Consider the following 24029-nt stretch of genomic DNA (forward strand, 5'->3'; position numbering starts at 1 on the left):
CTTGGTTTTTCACCAACGATCTTAAGGGAGCCAGTTAGGAACCTCACCATAGATAGAGCATCTTGTGGATGAAAGGTGGTGGCAGTGGTAATGAAGGGTGGTGAGTGTGGGCTTTAGAGTCAAGACTGCTTTACTGCAAATTTTAGATTGAGAAAGAGTCAGTACGTTGACAGTCTGGAATCCTTACCTTTAGATTCCCCATTGGCTCTCCTTGATGCAGTACCACATGGCAGCCTTCTGCTGTTATACAGGGGACACTCCTCTGGCTTCTTGCTTCTTTCTTCCACAGCAAAGCATTGGGGGGCTCAACATTCTGCCTTGGTCTTCTTTCCATTAGCCTCTCCTTCCCCTGAGCTCATGCTCCTAAATACCATTTGTGTGCCATGACATGCAGATCTGCAGCTGGGAGCACAGGCTGAATTTAGGCAAAGTAAGAACTCTTAATTCCACCCAAATTGTGGTATATCCATGCTTTGGAATACCGCTCAGCAGTATAAAGGAGAGCAAGGTCAATGCATGTAACGACTTTAACGACTTGGGCAAATTTCAGAAACACTGCTAATACAGAAAGTCAAACATGGAAAGATCAGTGCTGTTGTATGACTGTGATTCTGTTTGTGTGTAATCCTGGAAAAGGCTGAACTGAACCATAGTGTGACAGAAATAAAATCAGCAACAGTTGCCTGGAGCTGGGGTTTAGGGAAGTAGATCACCTGTAGAAGGGCCACAAGGAAACGTTAGGGTGTCAGAACCAGTCTGTATCTTGCTGGTGATGCTGGGTATGTGACTGCACACAGTTAACCAAAGTTTTGTTAAACTACAGATCGTTGAGCTTATCGAATTTCACAGTACTGCAGAAAACCTTGAGGGAAAAAAGAAATGACTCCATAGTTTGTGGTCTAAGCAACTGGGGAGATGGAGAGAATGAGCTGCTGTTTCCTGATATGGGTAGCCCAGGTGGAAGAGTAGGTGTGAAGGAGAATCAAGAGTTCCATGTGGGATGTCCGAAGTCCCAGATGCCTATGAGATGTCCCAAGCAGAGAAGTCAGATGGGCAGGCGAATTTGCAATTCCGGAACTCAGTGTAGAAATCAGACTGGGATATAAATTCGAAGCTATCAGCATGTGGGCAGTATTTAAAGCAGTGGCCTGGAGGGAGGTCCCCAGGGACACAGCAGGTGGACAGTAGGCTGGAGAACTCTGGGGATTGAGTGAGGCCTCGGCATCCTGGCATCTGTGGGGAAGACTCCGTGGGATAAACTGTGATTGACATACACTGAGTATTACTTCTGTGGTCACTGCATCGTCGTCAGCTTTTGTGTTGGTGAAATTCGCAGAACTTCAAACAATTAGCCATTTTTAAATGTGTGAGTCAGCAGTGTTTTGTTGTTGATAGTGTTATGCAGCTGTCACCTCTCTCTAGTTTCAAGACACTCGTCACCCCACAAGAACACCCCCGTACGCAGCAAATAATTGCTCCCCACCATCCCTCCCTCTGTGTCCCGTTAACCACTGACCTACTTTCTCTTTGTGAATTTGCCTACTCTAGATCTATAAAAGGAATCGTACAGTATGGGGTCTTTTGTGTCCGGCTTCTCTCATGAGGCATAACATGAACGAGGTTCAGCCAAGTTGTAGCACGCATCAGTACTTTGTTCCTTTTTATGGCCAAGTACCTTATTTTGTTATTATTCCATGTCTCCCCACGATGACTCCAGAGCACATGTGGGAGTTCTTGCCTGAGAACTTGTCTCTCCTCATCCTTTACCTGGCTGCTCCTGGCTGCTTCCTCCTCCTCCCTGTGCTGATTTGACTTGTTTTAGGAGGCAAGTCCCACCTCCTCAGAGACTTAACCCACTCCTGGCATACCTCTTTTGTATCCCCCAAGACACGTAGGTAATTTCATAGCGTTGCCTTTACCACCTCTCTCCCAGAGCCTGATTAGCTCCAGACACAGGGTAACTTGTTGTTGTCCCCACAGTACTGTTCCCAGAAGGGAGAGAGCACTTCAGTGCTCTCCAGGGTACATGGAACTGGGAGACCCAGGGTTAGGAGAGCAGCAGAGTCTGCCTCCATTCCTCCACTCACCATCCCCTTAGTAGATCACAAGCACCTCACCTGGGCTGAGGGTACGGATGGCCCTCAGCCCAGGTCTGCCACCTGCACACAGGTCCCTCAGAAGGCATTTGCTGAGCGTGATGTGTGTCTGCAGCCCTCCCCTCTCTGCTCATGCATGTCTCCAATGGGCTATTTCTAAAAGAAAGAAAGAAAGAAAGAAAGAGAGAAAAGAGGAAGGAGCGAATGAATGAATGAATGAACGAAAGAGAAAACTCTGATCACACTGACCTCACTGACCATAGCTGGGGCTGTTCACACTGTCTTCCTTGCAGATGGTGCCCGGTGTCATGGGACCAGATGGTCTCACCTGCAGCTGTGCCCCTGCTTGTCCTGCACGGAGCAGCCTCCTTACCCTGGGCAGGTCTGCCTGCCAACTGCAGTCTCCTCCCCCACCTCCTCTGTGTGGTCTGTGTGTTGGCCATGCTGGCCGTTAGTCCCTTGAGCAGTAGTTCTTCCTCCTGACACCAACCAGTGCTCCACCTCTCTGAAGACACCAAGGGGGCATCCCACAGTTCAAATCTGACATTACTACCCAGAGTTGGCATCAGACCCCATGGGCTTACGGGCTCCGTCCTGCAGGACTGCCTGCACTTCAGACACCAGGCATGAGTATCAGGCCCACCGGTACCCACATCTCCATTCGACTTGGCCCCCGAGTCAGGGCCTCCCACAGCCCCTCTCCTCACGTAGGTTTGCTATTTGCTAGATCACAGGACTCAGGAGCCCACTTTACTTACTACTAGTGGTTGATTATAAAGAGTACAAAACAGGAACAGCCAAGTGGAAGAGATGCCTAAGGCAAGGTGGAGGGAGGCGTGTGGAGGGGCCATGCTGTGCTGAGTGCACCACCCTTGAGCACCCTGAAGTGTTCACCAACCCATAAGCTCTCTGAATCCCATCATCTAGGGTCTTTATGGAGGTTTCATTAGGTAAGCATGGTTGATTAAATCATGGTCATTTGTGATAAACTCAGTCTCCAGCTCCTTTCCCCTCCCTAGAGGTTGGGCAATGGGGTGAAATTCCCAAGCTTCTAATCAAGACTTGGTCTTTCTGGCAGCCAGCCAGAAAGTGCTCTTGGGGCCTACCAAGAGTCACCTCATTATAACAAAAGATGCTCCTATCACCCTTCCCACTCAGGAAATTCCAAAGCTTTTAGGAACTCTGTGCCAGAACGAGAGACCGAGACCAGGTATCTCTGTGTGATGCATCCTTCGCCTTGTCAAGCTTCCTGCTGCAAGGTCTTAACACACACTGTCCCTCTACCTTGGTGCTCTTCCCATCTTCCTTCAGATTGCGATCGGATCTTTCTTTGTTCAGATCACCTTCTTGGCTGACTTCCCCTCTTACAGACCCTGGCAGCACTCAGACCTCTGACCTCACTCCCCCAGACCTTCCAGAGTCACAGTTTCACACTTGTTGATTGGTGTGATTAGTGACCTTGCCCTATGTCATGGGCTGAATTATGTCCCCCAGAATACATATATTGAAGTTCTAACCCCTAATACCTCAGAATGTTAATTGCCTTTGGAAAGAGCGTTTTTTTAGAGAGGTCATGAAGTTTGCATGAGGTCATTAGGAAGGGCCCTAATGTGATGTGACCACTGTCCTTATAAGAAGAGATTAGAACACAGACACACACACAGAGGGATCCCATGAAGACACAGGGAGAAGGTGGTTATCTACAAGTCAAGGAGAGAAAACTCAAAGAAACAACTCTGCCAACACCTTGATTTGGGACTTCCAGCTTCCAGGACTGTGAAAAAATAAATTCTGGCGCTGCAGCCACCCCATCTGTGGTACTTGTTACAGAATCCCTAGCAAGCGTATCTGTCCTCCAAGGCTGTAAGCTACACTGAGGGTGGGGACTGTCTCATGATTCACCCACTGTTGCATCCCCATGGCCCAGCCTGGTGCTTAACCAATATGTATTCAATAAGTATTCGCTAAATGGACAAGTGATTGACCTCATGGCAATGAGAGAACTTCAAAATATGAAGTTTCATTAACCTGACACTGAGTGGTCCAGACTGGTGGTGATCCTCTAGTGTTTTAGTATCTCTGTTCCAAACTTCCTCTGTGTCCTCCCTCATTGAATGAGCATCCCTACATCTCTGTAATCTGCCCGAGGGCCAGTCATAAGAAGACAGATTTGGTCCTCACGCTTTCTGGCAGCTGCTGAGCCACATTGAGGCATCTACTGGCCACTTCCGCCTTCCAGGCCATGTTTCAAAGAATAAAGTTTGCTGTGTCAGGCCTCTGCTTATGTAGACTATCAGCAAGTAATAATGCTATAATCAGGAATACTCTAGGGGAAAAATTGAGTAATAGCTACAGAAGACCCAGAAATGTTTGCTAATGATGGTAATACTTAAAGTTGAACAGTAGTTTATAGTTTACAACATTTTATTTCACTCTTGAAACCATATAGTGGAAATAGGATGGATTTTTACCATCATCTATTTTATTTATTTTTATTTATTTAAATTCTATTTAGTTAACATATAGCATATTATTAGTTTCAGGGGTAGAATTTAATGATCCATAAGCTGCGTACAATACCCAGTATTCATCACATCACGTGCCCTCCTTAATGCCCATCACCTAATTACCCCATCCCCCCACCCACCGCCCCTCCAGCAGCCCTCAGTTTCCAAGAATTAAAAGTCTTATAATTTGTCTCCCTTTCTGTTTTATATTTTTCCTTCCCTTCCCTGATGTTCATCTGTTTTGTTTCTTAAATTCCACTATGAGTGAAATCATAAAGTATTTGTCTTTTTCTCTGAGACTTCTTTCATCTAGCACAATACCCTCTAGTTCCATCCACATTATTCCAAATGGCAAGATTTCATTCTTTTTTTGATGGCTGAGTAATATTCCATTGTATATGTATAATGTGGAAGAGATTGTACATACCACATCTTCTTTATCTGTTCATCTGTTGATGGACATATGGGCTCTTTCCATATTTTGGCTACTGTGGGCATTGCTGCTATAAACATTAGGGTGCATGTGCCCCTTCGAATCACTATTTTAAAGAAATAAAAACTAAAGCTCAAAAAATCAAGTAGTTTTGGTCCAGGACACACAGTTACTACAAATGACATTTGAACAATGACAGGGTTAGGAGCCCCAACCCCCACCACCACCACCACCCTACTCAGTTGAAAATTCCACATATAACTTTTGACTCCCTCAAAACTTACCTACCTGTTGACTAGAAGCCTTAGTGATAATGTAAACAGTTGATGAGCACATATTTTGTATGTTATATGTATTATATACTGTATTCTTATAAGCAAGCAAGCTTGAGAAAAGGAAATATTAAGAAAATCAGAAGAGAAAATGCATTTATAGTACTGTATTCATCAAAAAAAAAATCCACAATGTGTAGGTGGACTTGCACAATCAAACCCATGTTGTTCAAGGGTCAACTATAATTGGAAAAGCCAGAACTTCTTTGGTGGTCTGAGAATCCTACAAACAAGTGCTTTTTCCTGAAGCCCCAGTAGGAAAAGTGAGATAATTTCTCCTAGGCAGTGTTACCAGTGAGACAAAGGAGTGTCCGTGAACGAAGTATCAGAAAGATGCCAACAAATTGTGTTTTTAAAAAAAGGATCCAAGCAGTCCACGGATGGAAGTTATAGCTGGATCCAGGCCAGCTCTGCCCCCCTGGCTGGGGCCTCATCTGAGAGGTGACAGCAGCCAAGCGTCCTGGGAGTCAGTGTGATAAAAGCAGCCTTGGAAGAGAGCCCAAAGGCTGGCCCTGAGTTCCTTTTTAGTTTTTCCCATTTCCAAAGACCAAAGTTCAGGTAAGGAAGAAGAGAGAAATCATTATTTGCGATCGAGCAGGAGTTTTTAAACCATAAATTAAGTTAATGTGGGCCCGCTTGGGACTGACTGGAAAGGGTGGGTGGGGACTTGCTCTTGCATCGTGGCAGATGGAATCGTTATCTGGACCTTTATTGGATTGTAGACTCTGTTCTGAGCCTCAGGCTGTCCTTCTGTTCTCTCTGGGTGCCCCTGGGTAGGAAAGTGCTCCAGCTCAGTGCCCTGGGATTAATGCTGAAGGAAATTAGTCTCAGAGCACCTGATGGACAGCAGAGGACTCTGCAGTATTCTGGACCTACAGCCCCTGGTGGCAGCACAGGCAGGAACAGCTGTGCAGCTCAAATAATCCTTGGCCAGCCTTTCTACCCATTTTCTCCTGTCCTTTGGAGTTTTTCTCATGGTGGTATTTAGGGCAGGAGATGCCTTGCAGATTGTTCCTAACAATGAGTGTAGGTATGGAAACACAGGCTTTTAGGACGCCTGGGTGGCTTGATGATTAAGCATCTGCCTTTGGCTTAGGGCATGATCCCAGGGTCCTGGGATTGAGTCCCTCATCAGACTCCCCACAGAGAGCCTGCTTCTCCCTCTGCCTATGTCTCTGTCTCTCTCTGTGTGTCTCATGAATGAATGAATGAATGAATGAATGAATAAATAAATAAATAAACTTAAAAAAAAAAACAGGCATATGCAACCAAGAGACCTGAATAGAGCCCAACTTCTGGGGTCCCAACCACTTGTCCTTGAAAAGTGATGTACCTTCTCCAAACCTCAGTTTTTCTTCCAAACAATACAGATAAGCACCACACCCACCTCATGGGGTTGTTGTAAGGTACTCTGAGACAACACATGGAAAGCACATATCCCAGTGCCTGGACAAAGTGCTCACAAAAAGGGGGCTGCCCTGAGAAAAACAGGCTCCCATCACAGAGCACTTGTGTGCACACATATACAGTGCAAGTGGAAGAAGAATGTGTATGGGGACAGTACAGCCTGAGGGGCTACTGAGAAAGGTCCTTTGGGCTTACAGTAAAGCGAGCTCACAGGTTGGAAGGGAGCTTTGAGAACATCAAATCTAATGCAGAAACCCTTCTCCCACAGCATAACAGCTGGGTGACCTCCCACTGCAGAGGTCCCCAAACCTGCCGTACATGAGAATTAATGGAGCTGTCTTTGCAGAGAAAGCCCCTAGCCTACCCCGGAGGCTGGGAGGTTAGAGGTGGGGCCTGACCAATGATAGCTAACCCATTTGAGAAGTTCTTTGTAGAGATCATAAAATCCAGAAGGCAAGGACTCTGTTTTCTTCAGTTCTGTGTCTTCAGCAGTTGACACAGCCCCATGCACAGTAGGGTCTTGGTGAATACCTGCTGGATGAGGGCTGAATCGTGCAGCCTCTTCCAGAACCATGCCAGTGTTCAGAAGCTGCTCCCTAGAAAGGCAGCTGGTTTCCATCTTGGTGAACTCTAATGGAACTCTTGCAGTCTTGCTTTTAAGAAGCAAAATCTGTCTTCCTCCAATCTTCACTCATTCAGCCTAATTCTACCTTCTAGAGAGACACAGATTCTAATTCCTCTTAGAAGGGATTATCCATCAGCTATCGAGGTCAGCAAGGATGGGGTCTTTATCTCTAAATGAAATCGAGGTTGCCTGAACAACAATTCAGAACAGGGGCACTTCACCCAGTACCCTCTGGGCAACCAATGATTGACGAATGGGAGTACATGGGTTCTGACTCAAGGCCACGCAGTATGAACCTGAGACACATGAACCTACTCAAGGATCTCAGTGAAGCCCCCTGAAATAGATACCTTTACCATTTTCCAGAGGTGGAAACTGAGGACCAAAGAATTTACCCAGGATTACCGGTCAAATGTAGGAGAGCTAAAATTTGAACCAGGTGAGAATTATATTCACGCTCCAGGAAAGAAGGGGTAACCAAGTCGGAGAAACTGATGTGTAGAAAACACAGCATAGAGTCGGCAGTAGAGTCCCAGGACCAGGTGTTGTGTCCCTAAGCCCCTCATCCCCCTACTCTGGCTCCACCTGTATAAAGCAAGTGGCCCCAGAGTGAGTACTCAGATCTTTGCTGAGCCTATGAATTTCTGTGATCCCAGAGTGCATTTAAGTGAAACATGCAGGTTCAGAAACAGTCCTTTTCAACCCATTCAGAGTTGCTTAAATACCCTTTTGTGTGGCATCTTCTGAGGGGATGCTTGATTATTCCGCACCCAGTAGCCGGGGGCAACCAGGGCAGGCTTGCAGCAGTTCTTTCAGGATGTTTAGTAAACGGCAATGTGATAGTATATGTTTTCCTTATTATTAGCCATCCCGCACCCAGACATGCACTGAATGATACTATTAAAGGCTTTTCTATTTTAAAATAGCTTATTAGAATAAATATGAGGTTGGAAAGTCATTGTTGCTTTCTCTGCTGATACCCCAGACAGCCCCTGGTTATAACATTTTAATATTCACCTGCTGGTATAAGCAGAGCTGTTTGATATGCAGCAGTGATTGGCAGATTCTCTGTGCATCCAGGAACTTTCCTGGTGGTGGGGATACGGAGACAGCCCTAGGAGTATCTGTGATCAGAGCTAGAACTACCTGTCTCTGGTGTTTATTACCTGGGGAGATTAACCTGTAAGCATCCACCCCCATCCCATTCAGGTAGAATACATCAGTTCCAGATGGGCTAGGATGGTCGATGACAGATAGTACTTCTTTTTCATCCATCCATCCACACTATACGGGGGCCTGGGAGCATTAAGCTTTTTAATCAAGGAAGCAAAATTATCAAATTTGCACTTGCAGAATATTTCTTTGTGGGCAGAATGGAACAGCAAGGCTCCCCTGAGGGAAAGGTGATCAAGTGTGATCTGCCAAGTAATCTAGGAAGGAGAGACAGGTTGAGGGGGTGACAGAACAGGGGAGGGGACGAGTTTGAGAAATAGCAGATAAAATCTGTGGGATTTGGTTATGGCAGGGATGTGACAAGCAAGGATTTAAGAGCAGAAGCTCTGAAAAGCAGTCTGAGCTGGGATGGAAGTGGGTGATTAACTTCCTGTCGGTGGTATTTGAGGCCACTGGAGTAGATCCTGTCACCCAGGGATAAAACGTAGAGCAAGAAGAAAAGGGGGCTAAGGACGGGAGTTGGGGAACACCAGCATCCAAGGGGAGGCAGAAAAAGAATATCTGGAGGGAAGAAGACCGCCAAGGGACTAGTGTCACTGAAGCTGACAGGGCTTCAGAAAGTCGCAGGGGGTCAGGGCAAAGGCCAACAGGACAGGGTAGGGGCAGTGGGGCCAGATTTTGCAGAGTCGAGTCTGTGCAGCTAGTGTCAGCCCTGGAGGAGAAATCTTAAACACCAGGCACAACGACCATCATCCAGGAGGAAGCATCTACCTGAAAGTGAGCACTTAACCTCTGTCACCTGATCTGCACATCCGTTCTTGCAGGCAAGGGGGTAGATTCTCTTCTTGCCATTTTGCAGTTAAAACAAAACAAAACAAAACAAAAAAACAAAAACAAAAAAAAAAACAAAGCAAGGCTCAGAAAAAGTAAGACCTCGACCAAGCCATGAGGAGCTAAGGCTAGAACCCACGTCAGTCTGGGTTACAAGCCCTTTGTGTCTATAATTCACCACGCCGCCTCCTCCTAGCTGGTGGGCGATGCCCAGCCCGCCCCATCCGTGCCTGGTGTGCCACACTGAAGCCTCCCCAGGGCCCGCTCCTGGGGCCTCACCACCCCCCACCCCGAGCAGAGCCCTGCCTCGAGCCAAAAGCAGTGGAAGGAGGGAGCGAGGGGGGTTCCCAGCCCGGAGCCATCCGTCTGCTGGCTGCTGACACCGACACCAGGGCCCCAGCAGAATAGCAAGCTTGTTCGCTCTTGTCTGGCTGTTAGTGGTGATGTATGAATAAGCAAAGAAGACAGCTTCATTTTCATAAGTTAACTTGTGCCTCGAGTAAGGGAGACAGGGAACAGTGCACTTAATCATAACCACAGGGCCGCCCAGAAAACAATGACAAAGCCGTTTCTGTTAGTCACGGTGTTTTATTATAATAACTCCTAAGAAGACGAGACAGTGCGGAATGCTGAGGGAGGGGGCGCGCCAGCAGCCCGTGGCACCCCCACCCCCACCCCAGGAGGAGTCCCCTGGGACTTCACCTCTTCACGGGACAGCAGGCCTCGTGTGCTCGCATCACCCAGGCTGAAGCTGTCGACTTTGACCTCTGGAGACCAGATGATGCCGCCTGGCTGCTGAGCTGGGGTTGGCATGACCTGTCTCATGCACTGTCACCAGGGAGCAGCAGGGCCTCTGCGGAGAGGGGTGTTGGGAGGTAGCTCTGTTATCAGGGAGGCCTGCGAGTGTGGAGGGCGGTGTCGATGGGGCAGGTCTAGCCCATCATGCAGCAAAGGATGCAGCAGGCGACCCCCCGGGAGGCGCCCAGCCGGTCCCCCACCGTCCCCCACAGAACCCATTACTTCCTGCCCTCCACTCCTCCGACGTACCGCTGTTTCTATCGCTGTGCGTACCAGCTGCTTCAGAAGTGTTTCTCGCCTCCTCTTCTAGCTGCCTGTTAGGGTGAGGGCCGTGTTTTAGCTGTCTTTGATTCCTTAGTTTGTTGTGTGCTATCTGACACAGCAAAGCCTCAGCCGGTTGCTAAACTAAACCAAAGTCTTAGGCAGAGAAAGGACCTAGGCAGCTAAGGAAGGAGCCAGGGAGATGGCCAAAGCCACAGACGCCTCCTGAGTGCAGGCGACCGGGATAGAACCGGGGCCAGGGAATTCTGGGTGTAATGATAAGAGCAAATACCTCCTGAACAGTTTTACTAGTTTTCCAGGCATTGTTAAGTTGCAACATTTGAATAAGCAAAAAAGCACAAAATTAACTTGTGCCTAGAGAAAAAAAAATTCTAAGATATATCCTATGTGTTAACCTCACTTTATAAAAAAATGAAGAAACAGGCACCAAGAGGTTAGGTAACTTGTTTGAAGTCACACAGCTAATAAGTAGAGGAGCTGGGGTTTGAACCTGGGCAGTCTGGCTCTGGGATTCATTTTCTTCATCACTTCACTGTCCTTAAGAAGCATAACACTGGGAGCGCCTAGATGGCTCAGTGGTTGAGCGTCTGCCTTCGGCTCAGGTCATGATCCTGGGGTCGTGGAATGGAGTCCCACATCCGGCTCCCTGCAAGGAGCCTGCTTCTCCCTCTGCCTGTGTCTCTGCCTCTCTCTGTGGCTCTCATGAATAAATAGATGAAATCTTTTTTAAAAAATAGAAGTAGAAGAAGAGGAAGAAGTGTAACACTGGAGGCTGCCACTGAATTCTGCTGGTTTGTGGGAGGGATTTAGATTCCAGTTTATTTTGTGTTAAGGGTTCCGCACGCGAGCCTCACCCCAGACCAAACCTGGGACACAGCTTCCAGACCTGGTTCAGTAATTCTCAGACTTCAAGGTGCTTTCCAATTACCTGGGCTTTTTGTAATGCAAATGACTAGACCCAATGACTAGAATCCTGTGTGGTGCATTGGGGCCTGGAAAGTACTGAGTGCTCTGTAAGTGATAATCTATTTTTTTTCTATATTTATTTATTGGAATTCGATTTGCCAACATGATAAGCTATTTTTAACTAGCATCACCCAAGCTCACCTGGAAGCTTCAGAAAGAGCATTTTGCCCTCCCTTCATTCACCAAGATCGATGCATACTCCCACTCAGCTCTGTGCAGCAAATCTGGCATCTTCCTCACCCGTGTGGAAAACTGCAGAAGTGTAGTGATGACACCTGGAAGCACCTCTACGCTGGTTGCTCTGCTGAAGGCTTGAACTCAAGGTCTCAATCTCCAGAGAAGGAAGGCTCTGCATGGTTAATCTCAAGTCGTGTTCACCAAATTCCCTGTCTCTCACTTTGCACCTGGGCTGCATTTCTCATGATCATCGCAAACAACTCTTTTAACACATGCCAGCCCTCTTTAGGGTCTAAAAAAAAAATTCCTTAATTAGCATCATGATAGCGGTAATTTTAATATCCACTGGTTGGGAAAATGCAAAATAATAAACAACTACTGAGCCTTTGTTTTGCTTTTTTAGACAGATCCATTAGCTGCTCTGTCAGTGATTAAAATTAGTAGCCTGGCTTTTGTGAGTGGGCTTGTGAAGCCCCTGAACCGTTTGGAGCATTAGGGGCTAGAATGTATTGAGTGCTGTAAAAGTGATAGCTATTTTTAACTATCATCATCCAAGCTCATCTGGAAGCTTCAGAAAGAGAGCAAGCCCATCCATGAGGGTTTCTTTGGAGGTCATCCAGCATAACAGTTAGGTCCTTCTAGAACTTTAACTGTGGTCAGGGTTTTGGCACGATGCCTATCTACAGTAAGTCCTCTAACTTGCAATAATAAGTTGACATTTTGCTCTCACTTTTTTTACCTCTAAATTGGTTCGGTATCTGGGAATATGGGGTTAATATCATCTATTAATTCTCTCATGCTTCCACACTTCTAAATAAGAATTCTGGGAGAATGTGTCAATCTTGGTGAATGAGGGGAGGGCAAAATGCTCTGCAGCTTCAAAGATGTGAGAATACTAATATACTAACATTATGGGTCCCGCAGTCGGGAGGGGTTTACCCACCGGATGTCATATATTTAGCAGACATTTATTAGCACCTGTTAGTGTGTTGGATGCTACTCAGTCCTTGCCGTTGGACTAAGGTAGAAGTGAATATTTACAAATGAGGTGTGGATGTGCCCGTGTGTCACCCACGCTGCCTTTGACAGGGCATAAGTCAGCTGATGGCAAAAAATGCCAGGAGGAAGTACTAAATAGAGCTGTCTCCCGTCTCGTGTGTGAGCAAAGGTAAAGATTCAGACTTAGTGGTGTTCATAGATGTCTTTGTGCTGGAGATGCCCTGGAAGGGATTCCGGGCAGGAGTTGGCCGAGGGTAAGGGCAGTTCCCGCCAAGCAAGAGCCATGTGAGCAAGAGCCAGAAGAGAGAATGCAAACAACAAAACTGTACATTTTCATTTGGCAGGAATAAAGTGTGGCTACTTAGAGAAAGCTTCTGAGGAAGTAGACTGGAGCAGAACACTATGCATAGAATGTGAGAATACAAAATTTGGACTTCAGGTAGCTAAAGATTACCTTACCTGAAATTCAGGTGGCCACCTGAGTTCAATGAAAGATCATTCCCCTTTTGTCATTTCTTTCTTTCTTTCTTTCTTTCTTTCTTTCTTTCTTTCTTTCTTTCTTTCTTTCTTTCTTTTTTTTTTTTTAGATTCTTATTTATCTGAGACAGAGAAAGAGTGAGAATACAAGCAGGGAGGAGGATCAGAGGGAGAGGGAGAAGCAGACTCCCTGCTGAGCGGGGAGCCCAATGCAGGGCTCGATCCCAGGACCCCGAGATCATGATCTGAACTGAAGGCAGACACTTAACTGAGCCACCCAGGCTGCCCCCATATTGTCTGAGCATGCGACACCCTTCATTACACCAAACCTGTGATCATTAGTAATTATGAACCAGCTCCCCTAAGGACTCTGCAGCCCCTCCACACCCCAACCTCCATGCGAGGTTATCACGTGAGCTCTGTAATGAGGTCCCAGCATCAGGACGTGGCACACAGGTTTCTCTGCTAAGGACAGCCTGCCTTTCAGATTTCACTGTTCTATATGAATATCCCAAGCTTGTTGCATGTGGAATTGATTGGCTCTTGCACTTCCTGAATTGGTGATGGGTTTTTCTGAGGGATTCTACAAGTTTTAGATGGGCTCATATACAATGACAAAGTGGGTGGTAGTATTTTTCTCATGCCTCTAATTTATGTATTTGTGCTGGGGTGATGATTTAGATAAGAGCTCGATAAATTGATCAAATAAATTACACCAAACCCACACACCATCGTTTCAGGGAACTGTCATCACACCAAGGAGGTTCTATATCACCCAGCATGGTGTACCGGGAGAAACACTGTGTTTTTCTTAACATGCTGCTGGGCTTTTATTTGGTCAGAAAGGTCTTTATTTCTCAGATTGGCCAATAACATAAAGATTTTAGACCCCAAAGACATCGGTTCACTGCGGAAGACAATGATTATGAGTCATGTGACCTTTAGCAAGTTAAACTGTCCAAGCCTCAGTTTCTGCTCCTAGAACATGGGGATTTTCAATTCCTACCTCAAATGCTTATTGTAAAGGCAAGTAAGACTGCACCGAGATGGTAGAAGGAATCTGGGTGTCAGACAGAATTATGTGCCAGCTCCACCACCTGTCATGTACATCACAGTCCTGGCGAACCTCGGTTTCCTGGTCTGTAAAATAGTTGATATTAGGCCCAAGGGAATACTTCCTGCAAGTTACACAATAGGGTTGTCTCATGGAAGATTGGTGGATCTGATGCCCTGTGTGCCCTCCATAGAAGGCCTGGAATCCCACGTATGGGATGCCCAAAGAACTGGAGAGGGTGACCAGCTCACTTAAGATGCTGAGTTACTAAGAGGACTGGCTCACCTCTGCTGTTGGCTCCAGTAGACCAGACATATTAGAGCCGGGCACTGGGGACAGGGCAGCAGTTCTCCTCTAGAAGACACTCCCCTATTGACATGACACCATGGCTTGTTGACTCAAGATAAAGGGGATATGAGAAGCTTCAGCCAAAAGGGGGCTCTTGTCTATGAGCTTCCACCTCCCTCACCAGGGGCACTTTTGCCCTCTGATGGCAGCAGATGATGGCAGCTAATGCTCAAAAAGCCATTGAACTAGTGTACAGTGGGGAATATTGCAGCTAGAACACTCGAGGTATGCCAGTAAGTAATACTGGTAGTGAGTTAAGGGATGGTTGGACCAATGGTTGGCTGCTTCGTTGGGGATTCTGGCTTTATCACAGAGTAAGTAGGTGACCTCGGGCAAGTTAATTAGCTACTCTAGGTGGCCTCCAAATGGTAGGGCTGGCGAAGTAGGAGTTGTAAATGCATTAATATGTGTGAAGCACTTAGATCAGGGCCTGACACATACTAATGAAAGCCACTGTTGTGATGATCTGCCTTGACTCTATCTCCTGTTCAGTTCTCACTGTTGCATTTGGCTTGGTTTCATCTAAGACCTTTGCTATCTCTGTACTTTACAGGTCAGCAGGTCCTGGGCTTGGTCGAGAACCAGAGTGACTGGTACCTTGGAAACCTGTGGAAAAATCACCGCCCTTGGCCTGCCCTTGGAAGGGGCTACAACACAGGTAAATCGTGAGGGTGGTGCATGGCGGATGTTTCGGAAGGTGGTATGAGGGCTCAGCACTCCTTCTTCTGAGGGAGAAGGAAGGCAAAGCCCAGGAGGAGGCCAACTGGCTGCCTGAATTCTGCAGTGGATAGTGCCTATTCGGTCAACCTTCCAGTTCTTTCTTCAAGCCACAGCTACAGGCACAGTAGCTATCAGACCTTGGCGGTCTGTGGCAGTCTCACCAAAAACTCTCTCTCCTGACTAACCATCAGACCTAGATCCCACTGAACTTTTTTAGGAGTATGCACAATGATCTTTGCATCAACAGGGCCAACGTTGATGCAAAGATCATTGTGCAGTGACAAAGAACCCCAACGTTTCAGCTTCTTAGCACAATAGAAATTTATCTTCCTCACATTCCATGTCCATGTCAGGCCTGCTGGATCTGTGCTCACCATAAGCCGTCAAGATTCATCTGGATTCATACTTCCTCATATAGGGAGGAAATAGCAGATGTCCTATTGATTCTGAAAGTTTCTGGTCAGAAGTGACATCAATTCTGCTAATACTGCTAAAGTATCTCTGTTAATGGTATCATTCATCCATTCATTCTGTATTCAACAACTGCATGTGGAGTCCCTAGTGTGTCCTGGATGTGCCAGGAAGGCCACAAATGGCCCATGACCTCCCAGAGTGTACTGATAAGAAACTTGAGCGGCCTCCCTCTCCTTAAAGCTCAGGGCTGCCAATGTCTGTTGTCACAGTGCTTCTGGATCCTTCTGCCCTCTCCCCTTCTTCCTCTTTGCCACTGCCTTGGCACACTGTTCTCAAAGGATGCAGACATATGATCTGTGTTGGAATTAGAACTTGGAGCTCAAGGAGCAGTAGATTTGCTCAGGCCCAGAAATGCTTGGTGTCTGAGACCAGCTGTCCTGCGGTGGAGCAGGTATCTAGGGATGGCGCCACCTAAAGGGTCCTGGAGACTAGGGCCACGCTGTAGTGGGAAGAGCCAGTCAACTCTAAAAGCTAAGGGTTAGTCTCCAGACAGGTCAGGTACAAATACAAGGGCCCCAGAGCAAAAAGAAATGGATGATAGTCAAGCTTCCCAGAGATGAGAGTTCAGAGATGGAACCATAGCGGGGTCAAAGCTGGAGGAGGACAAGGGAAGTTTCAGAGTCAACATCCTGAGGAGCATGGAGAGATGCCCAGTGGGGAGCCTGGTGAAGGTTGTCCTTTGAGATGGGGTCATTCCTGACCTGACATTTGCCAGAACATCCAGGCATGCCTCACTCTATGTAATTTTTTCATGTGACACCTTGCAGGCATTACAGCCTGGACGTGTTGCAATGGAAGATATTTAACCAGCAGCCTTTCACACACCTCCTGGAGGCTTCCCCCCCCACACACACACACACCCAGGCCTCCCATCTCTGCTGGGCACTAACCCTTGAGTTGCTGGATGGTGAGGAAGTCTGAGGAACCCCCAAGAAGAGGCAGACCGCTCTGAGCAGCAGCTCTCCATTAGCTGGTTTAGAAGTATTTTAATAATGGCTAAGGCAGTGTCTGCATACTAGCTAAGTGTACACCGGGTGCTTTCTAGATGTTCATCTTATTTGATCCTCACACTAACCCACCAGGCAGGTGCTATTCTTATCTCTACTAGTTTCCTATTTATACACAAGAAACTCATGCTGAGAGAGGTTGACGCTCCAGTCTGATCAGTAAGAAGGCTGCCTTGTTAACTACTAACCTTCCTAGCTTGAACTTCAGTGGCTTGGGGATCAAGAATACTGTAACACGTGGAATCCTGGACTCTGTCTTTGAAGCATCTGGAGAGAGGTCTAGGATTTTGTCCATAAGAAGCCTCCAGGATGCTTCTGGAACAGAAAGGTCTGCTCTGAAAAGTGGCTCTGTTTCCCCTCCCAACAAACCTTCCCAGGGGCTTCCTTGGTGCATTTGAGACTGGACCTTTAGAAACCCATGGTGGGGCCAGAGATGCACATACCACTCCTCCTTATTTTCCTTTGGTGAATTATCATCCATGTTGATCTTTTGTAAAAGCCTGGATTCCAACACATTCACTTCAAGCTGGAGACTTGAAGCTGGAGACTTCCTGTGTCTGTTGGGTGGGAGAAGGGAATCTCAGGTAAAGCCTGGTGTGTGTTAAGTTTCTGTCTTTCGTACGAGAATAATAGACAATGTCACATAGAGATGTACTGCGGTGTCTCGAGGACACAGCATCAGGGTCATGGTTATCTGCGTAAAACAAAACCCACTGGTCATCAATCCAGGTTTGCAGGGAGAAGAAAAATGTGACATATGGGGAATTTATTATGACAAAAATGACACGTCCTCCCCTCCTCTCCCATCTTACTTCAGTGTGAGGTCAGGAGACATTCAAGTATCTAAACCACCTCCAGCTCCTACTTGATATGCCAAGGCGCAGTGAGTTACTTCCCTGCTTGCTGGTACTTAAAGGGCAGAGCAGATGAGGAAAGCCCTGTTAGAAGTGATGTGTCCATTTAAATAAGCCAGTGACACCAAGTGATCATTATAAAAGGATTTATGCGACATCAGAATGCATTGGCTTTCATGATGGGGATTTGTTATTTTAAGACTCGGAATTGTACCACACATCAGTGCATGAGTCATGCAGCACTTAGATTCTCACGGAAATTGAGGACTCTGTGGGGAGGGAGCATGCTGCCCTGAATCCCAGCATGTAGCAGGCCTCCACAAGGAGTATCTTCAGCAAGGCCCTGCGTTAAGTCTTCAGCTTGGTGAGGGCGAACTCCAGCAGATCCACACTGGAATTGCAATTCAGCCATTAAATGTCCAGATAGGCTTGGCCACATTGGTTCACTTCCTTGAGTAAACCATAGTTCTCTTCCTCCTAAAATAGGAGAATAGTTCCTAATATGGGAGAATTAACAAAAGAACTAGTTCAACAAGCCAGCCCTTACTGGCACACAATGTGTGCACAGGAAATCTCAGTCTGTCCTCTTGGGTCTCTTCTGCCACCTAACCTTTCAGCGAATGGAATCCATTCTCTGCTTTAAAAAACGGTGATTATATGAGGTTTTTTCTAAAGTCTTCAAAGCCCTCAGGTCAGAAAAAAAGTAGTAAATTTTTTGCTTTTCCCTGAATATAATATAATGCGGTCACCTAACACTTTTTCTCCTATTTCTCCCCTATCTGGAAGGGGTTGCCTTTTCATATTATTTTAGAAAAAGTGATGATTCTACTTCACATATCAGCTTCCTGTGTTTTACTTTAAAAATCCTCAGAAAAAGCAGATGTTTGAGTTGAAAAATCTGCCTTCAAGAGGTTAACTTTACCATTTTCCGGCTTTATTCCTTTTGGAAAGCCATGCCAGCTCTCTGAGCCCTGCATTCCTTTCTGTGACTGGAGAATGATAAGCCCCCACCAGAGCCCTTTGTGAGGCTCCCTTGTGGTAGTGTAGCTACAAGGGCCTGGTAGACCAAAGGGCATTTGGAAGGTGGTTGTAGCTTTTATTTCCCCTCCTGACCACAGCCTCACAAGTAACTGTTTTCACATAATTCAGATTTGGCCCCATTTATCAAGTTCAGCTGTGTTCACCAGGCATCCGACCGGAGACTTTACTATCCATTCTCTTCATTAATTCCTAGAATTGTCATGCACAGTAGACATTCCCATGGAAATTGCCAGCCAGCTTCCTCCTTCCTCTTGTTTTTCTTTCCCAGTCGCTTGCACAAAGCCCATAGGGCCTAAAAGATTAGAGAAGATCTGCTCACCATCTCCCACCCACTCCCCTCCCTTCTTACCGGAGCTGCGTACAACTTAATTCCATCCTCACAGAACTGCTAAAGCCACGGCAGCTGTGGATGACCAGGCAGCCCACAGCACGGGGCCCTCACTCAGGTGGAATTAAAAGGCACCTCCCACATCCTTGCATGGAGATGGGTTCATCCCCGACCACTCTGTCCATCCATCACCTAGGTGCAGGAAGCTCTCATTCACCCTGCATTCAGCTATCTGCAGGACTACCTCTTTTTTTTTTTTAAACAAGAGTATGACAGGCTCGTTAAGATTCAGCACACTTCAGTTCCTATGCTGATGGTGAAAATCTTAAAAACAAACACCAACAAACAAGAGAAAGGGAAGGAAAGCTCCAGGTAGCAGGTGACTGGAGGTGAGGGGGTAAGGGAAGGCAAGCCAGTGGGAAGGAGATGGCTGCCCTACAGAGAGGTCTGTTTGTGTACCATCCCAGAGGTTACTCAAGGACAAGATGCATCCTTCCTGAACTGAAGGACATCATATTAGCCAGAGGATGTGCTTTAAGAAACTATTTAAAAATAAAATGTATCCCAATTCCTTTCAGTCTCCAAGTAGGCCAGAGACAGGCAGATGGAGACCTGGCTCTCCAGGGAGGGAGGAGGAATTTCTCTAGGAATCCATATCCATAGAACAATAAAATGAGGACATTCAAGGACTGACTCACCTCTGAGGCTGGAGGAAAGCGAAGAAGTAGACACCATGGTGATTCCATGGCAGGGAGTCAAAAGGAGCCAACATCTGACCACTTGCCAAAGAACTGCTAAACAAATAGCTTTCATGGGCTGACTAGAAGTGTAGGATAAGGCTGACGCTTTGCTTCGCCCCCGACATCCAGTTTTCTGCAGCCCTAGGCATTTCACTCCATTTTGCAGAACCCTCCTCATCTCTTGGCTCAAAAACTAAGAAATGCTTATGCTCTGAAGGAATAACGTCATTGGATGATTTCTGTCTGTAATAATTGCATCCAGAGAAACTAGCTTTAGATGTAGTTCATTTATTGAGCACGTGCTACTGAATGCCTATTTTCTGGGTAGAAAAAGATTTTTGAAAAATAAGTGATGCCAAGAACCTTCCTTTAAGAAGATTGTAGTTTAGTGGAGAAGAGTTTGCATATCCACAAATGAACTCAGTGTGACTTGAGTCCCTGGAATGATTGAGATTCAGAGTTGAATGTCAACCTTGCATTGCAATAAGCCCAGACCAGCATTTTCTAGACCGATTCCAAAAGGCGTTGCAGGAGATGCTGATACATCTTTAGAAACTATGGAAGATAAGGTTGAGAAATCTGTATGCTGTATCCTTCCCTTAGAGATTCAAGTTGCATATCGGTGTATTAGAGATCCTGGAACATCCAAAAGTAAGGGAAGCTGTTCAACCCAGCAGCACTTCCCACTCTTATTTGATCCTAGAGCTATGGAAATGTTTGAAAAAAATCCTACTCCCACACTAATTCTGAGAACGGGCATTACACTTTTTGGGCTCTGTATCCAAAGCTCACGTCACAGAAGACCTGAAATAAATAGAGTTTGTAGAATAAGCCCATAGAAAGATGCTTGCCATTCGAGGAATGGTTCACTCAGTAGGAACATCTACTCTGTTTTTTACCATTATTTTCTCATCCATCTCCCTGCTGTAAGGATGGAAACATGTTTTTACTTACACCATCTAAGCCAACATCCTGTGTATCATTGCATGTCCGAAGCCATGCACCAGCCCTCAAAACCTTCTTCCCATGTAAAGGAATTCTGTGGGAGATAACTTCCAGACCTTCCACCATCCTGATTGGTTGGCCATTTCTAGGTAGCTCTGACTTCTGTCTGTGGGGGCGACACTCTGACCTGAATGATATGCTCTGGGTGTTACCAAACTGTCAAAGGTCCACACCTCCACTTGGACTTGAGTCCAGTCTTCGGAATCCACTCTTCTCAATCATTCAGAATGCCTGCTTACAATGTCAGCTTTCAGGCTCTAACCCAAAGAAAGTGTATCTGAATCTCCAGAGGTGAAGCCAGGAAACTGTTCCTTTAAAAGCATGTTCCCTGCAGGATTCTGATGCATGCCGAAGTTTGAGAAGCAGCCTCCTGGTACAGAGTTTTATTGCCATTTGCACATCAGGCTCAAATTGAACTTGAGTTCAGCTGAAAAGCTCCTCGAATGACTGCTCAGCCAAAGGTTCCCCATTCTGTACTTCTGCAGTAGATTTATTGACCCAGAAGCACAGGCCTTATATTTATCTCTGGTTGAGTTTTATCTGATTTAGACCAATCTTTGTCTCATTTTATTTGACTTCATTTGAGTCCTCAACTAAGGGTCATCCACAAAAATAATGAAAATGCCTTCTGTTCATTCAGCGAGTGGCCCTCCCCTCATTTTTGTAACAAATGTTTTGAACGCCTTTTTTACCATCCTGGAATAAAATTCAAAGGTTACCTATATATTACACTGTCTACAAATATAATTTCCAAAAAAAAAAAATCAATATAGTGCCCTGGCTATCATTTAAAGAAGAAATAAAAGGAAATTAACTTACTATAAAATAATATTGACTTCACATGTGATTGCTCAGGCTTGGCTGCAGTGGACAACCCGTAGAGCAGTCCGAAGCTTCTATGCCTGTGTTCAAGGTAGAGCCATCTCCATTGCGACTCTGCCAATGCAAAACGGCACCGATGGAGCACGGGCAATTGAAGCTCGATGCGTGCTGTTTGCTGTCTTTGAGATGTTTCCCCAAAGTAGTGAACGTCCCTTGGCAGATCATCACATAGCAAGATGTATCCTCTTCCCTTGATTTGTCCTCCAGGCTCAGTGTCTACCAAAACCATGCAAAACCAGTGCTTAGTTTTGTTTCTGTAAGTAGTGTTAGCTTCAGGCTCAGATAGCTGGAACATCTATACACAACCATAACACACATGTTCGGGCATATTCTTCACTCTGGTGGCCTGTCCTGGGAAGAGGTACTGCTCCCTCCATCCCCCAAAAGCCATGAGTTCAAGGCATTGCACATGTTCAACAGACAGACTCAGGCAAAGCTGTGATCTGCTCAAGAGCTCCCTCAAGGTTGGTGTCAATGATTTAAGATAATGTTCCTTGCTCAGAGGGAGTTCAGCTGGCTGGAAGTATGTAGCAATGCTGCCACCAGCTACTTCTCTCCACTTACCCTTCTTCTAAGGTTCAGTGAAGTTACCCAGTGCTTGTCTATGTCATATCCTGAACCAGAATCTCCTTTAGATCTGCCTTCTAGGTTCCCACCAGAAATCCATTCCCTCTTCCACCCAACAACGCTGTAGATACCCAAGTGAAAGCAAGTGAACAATCTACATCCTAGACCCTCTTCTCTGATATTATCACCCTCAGTTCCCTGCATATCCCTCATTCCCAGAGCCTCCACTCATGTATCGGACGGGGATGGTTGTGTCTACCTCACAGAGGACCGGGTGAGAAGCACAGATGATAATGCCATACGTTTAACATAAGGCATGTAGGCAGCGCTTGGTCCATGTAAGAGTAGCTGCTTTTTGTCATCATTTAAAAGGTGGACTAGGGGACTGCAGGGGTCCAGCCTCCTCCCACATCAGCCACCCTGTGCTCCTGGAGCTCCAGTTTCATTTTTCCTTTTAAAAGACAATATTGCTTATGTTCTGGAAATTAATAGTTGTGAGTTCAAGTGCCAGCTCCATCTGGCTCTAGCTCCATGATATCTGGGCAATGAACCATCTTTATTTATCATATCAGGACTTGAAGAGTTCCCACCTCACAGGGTTGCTTTGAGGACAAAATGAGATATTTATAAAGTACTTGGAACGATCTCTGGATTAATAAATGTCAAATATTAGTGCTTTCCTTTTATATTTGAGGTTCCCAAAGAGGGAAGACAGCTGTAGCTCTCGAGCATCTTTTGATAATAACTCTGTCTTTTGCCCATTGAAGAGATCTGTGCCTGAGCACTCTCCGTCCAGCCCCAACCATCCATTTGTTTATTCACGGGACACATAATCCTCAGGCACCCAGCATGTGTAACTTGCTGGGCACCTTCCTAGGCCCAGGGGACACCCCAGACCAAGACAAAAGGGGGCCCTGTTTGTAGGAGGTCCCTTAATGTGGGTGAGAAGAAGTCCCTGTCTTGTATCCTGCGATGCCACCACATCGGGTGCCCCCAAACTCACTCAGCTTCAGCCATTCAGCCTCTGCTAACCATTCCTTGAATACACCTGTCTACACCTGGGCGCCTCTCCAGCTCCACTGCCTTTCCCTGCATTACGCTTCTCCGTAGTGGTAATTGCCATCTGACCTAAGATAATTTCCCTCATTTTCTTTTTAATTTTCTTTCTTTCCATGAGGATTCAAGTTCCTCAAGGATAGTAATTTCTATTAATTTGCCTGCTTTATCTCCTGTCCCTAGAATCATGCCTGGCATATATTAGACGTTGCATAAGTATTGTTGTTGAATGAAATTAATAACTTTGGAAGATGGTAAGTGTTTTTGAAGACAGTAACCTCGAGCAGTGGCTGTCAGTAGGAGTTGGCGGGAAATTTGGCTCCCAAGGGTAGGTTGGCAGTGTTCAGAGACCTATTTGGTGGTCACAACTAGGGAGATGCTCCTGGCACTTGGCAGGTAAAGGTGGGGGATGCTGCCAAACATACTGCAGTGCATGGGAGGGGCCCCTCTAACAAAGAATGTCCAGTTTAAAACGCCAACACCTCTGAGTTTAAGAAACCATGACATAATGTGATGTCCTGGGGGCAGAGGGGAAGTTGGATTCTTCTAGAAAGGGCTGTTTGTTTAGGGAAGAGTTCTCTGAGAGGACCTTTGATCTGCAGACCTGGAAGAAAGGAAGTTGGCAACAATGCAGAGATCTAGAACAGCATTCCAAAGAGAACAACAAGCACAGCAAAGGCCTCAAGCAGGAGCAGAGCTGGTTGTTTGTGTTCTCATGCTGTCATGCCCTACACCCCTGGGCAGAGACATCAAGTTGACCTTCACCAGTTTTGGCTGATTAACCCATCTCTGGTCCATTCCTGACCCTGCAGGGGTCTGGCCCCTCCTCTAAAATCTAGGAACGCTCAAA

At 46.3% G+C, this 24029-nt stretch overlaps 1 protein-coding gene across 3 annotated transcripts in view; it reads left to right on the plus strand.

Annotated features, from left to right (window-relative positions):
* Positions 1–24029, plus strand: part of LARGE1 (LARGE xylosyl- and glucuronyltransferase 1) — a 522915-nt gene that overhangs the window by 391275 nt on the left and 107611 nt on the right. For all 3 annotated transcript variants that reach the window (XM_041755794.1, XM_041755793.1, XM_041755792.1), the window contains exon 7: positions 15059–15163. In XM_041755794.1, coding sequence (XP_041611728.1) covers positions 15059–15163 — 105 coding nt within the window. The remainder of the gene's footprint in view (positions 1–15058; positions 15164–24029) is intronic.

The sequence above is a fragment of the Vulpes lagopus genome, chromosome 5, assembly GCF_018345385.1.
Source record: "Vulpes lagopus strain Blue_001 chromosome 5, ASM1834538v1, whole genome shotgun sequence".
Taxonomy (NCBI): Eukaryota; Metazoa; Chordata; class Mammalia; order Carnivora; family Canidae; genus Vulpes; species Vulpes lagopus.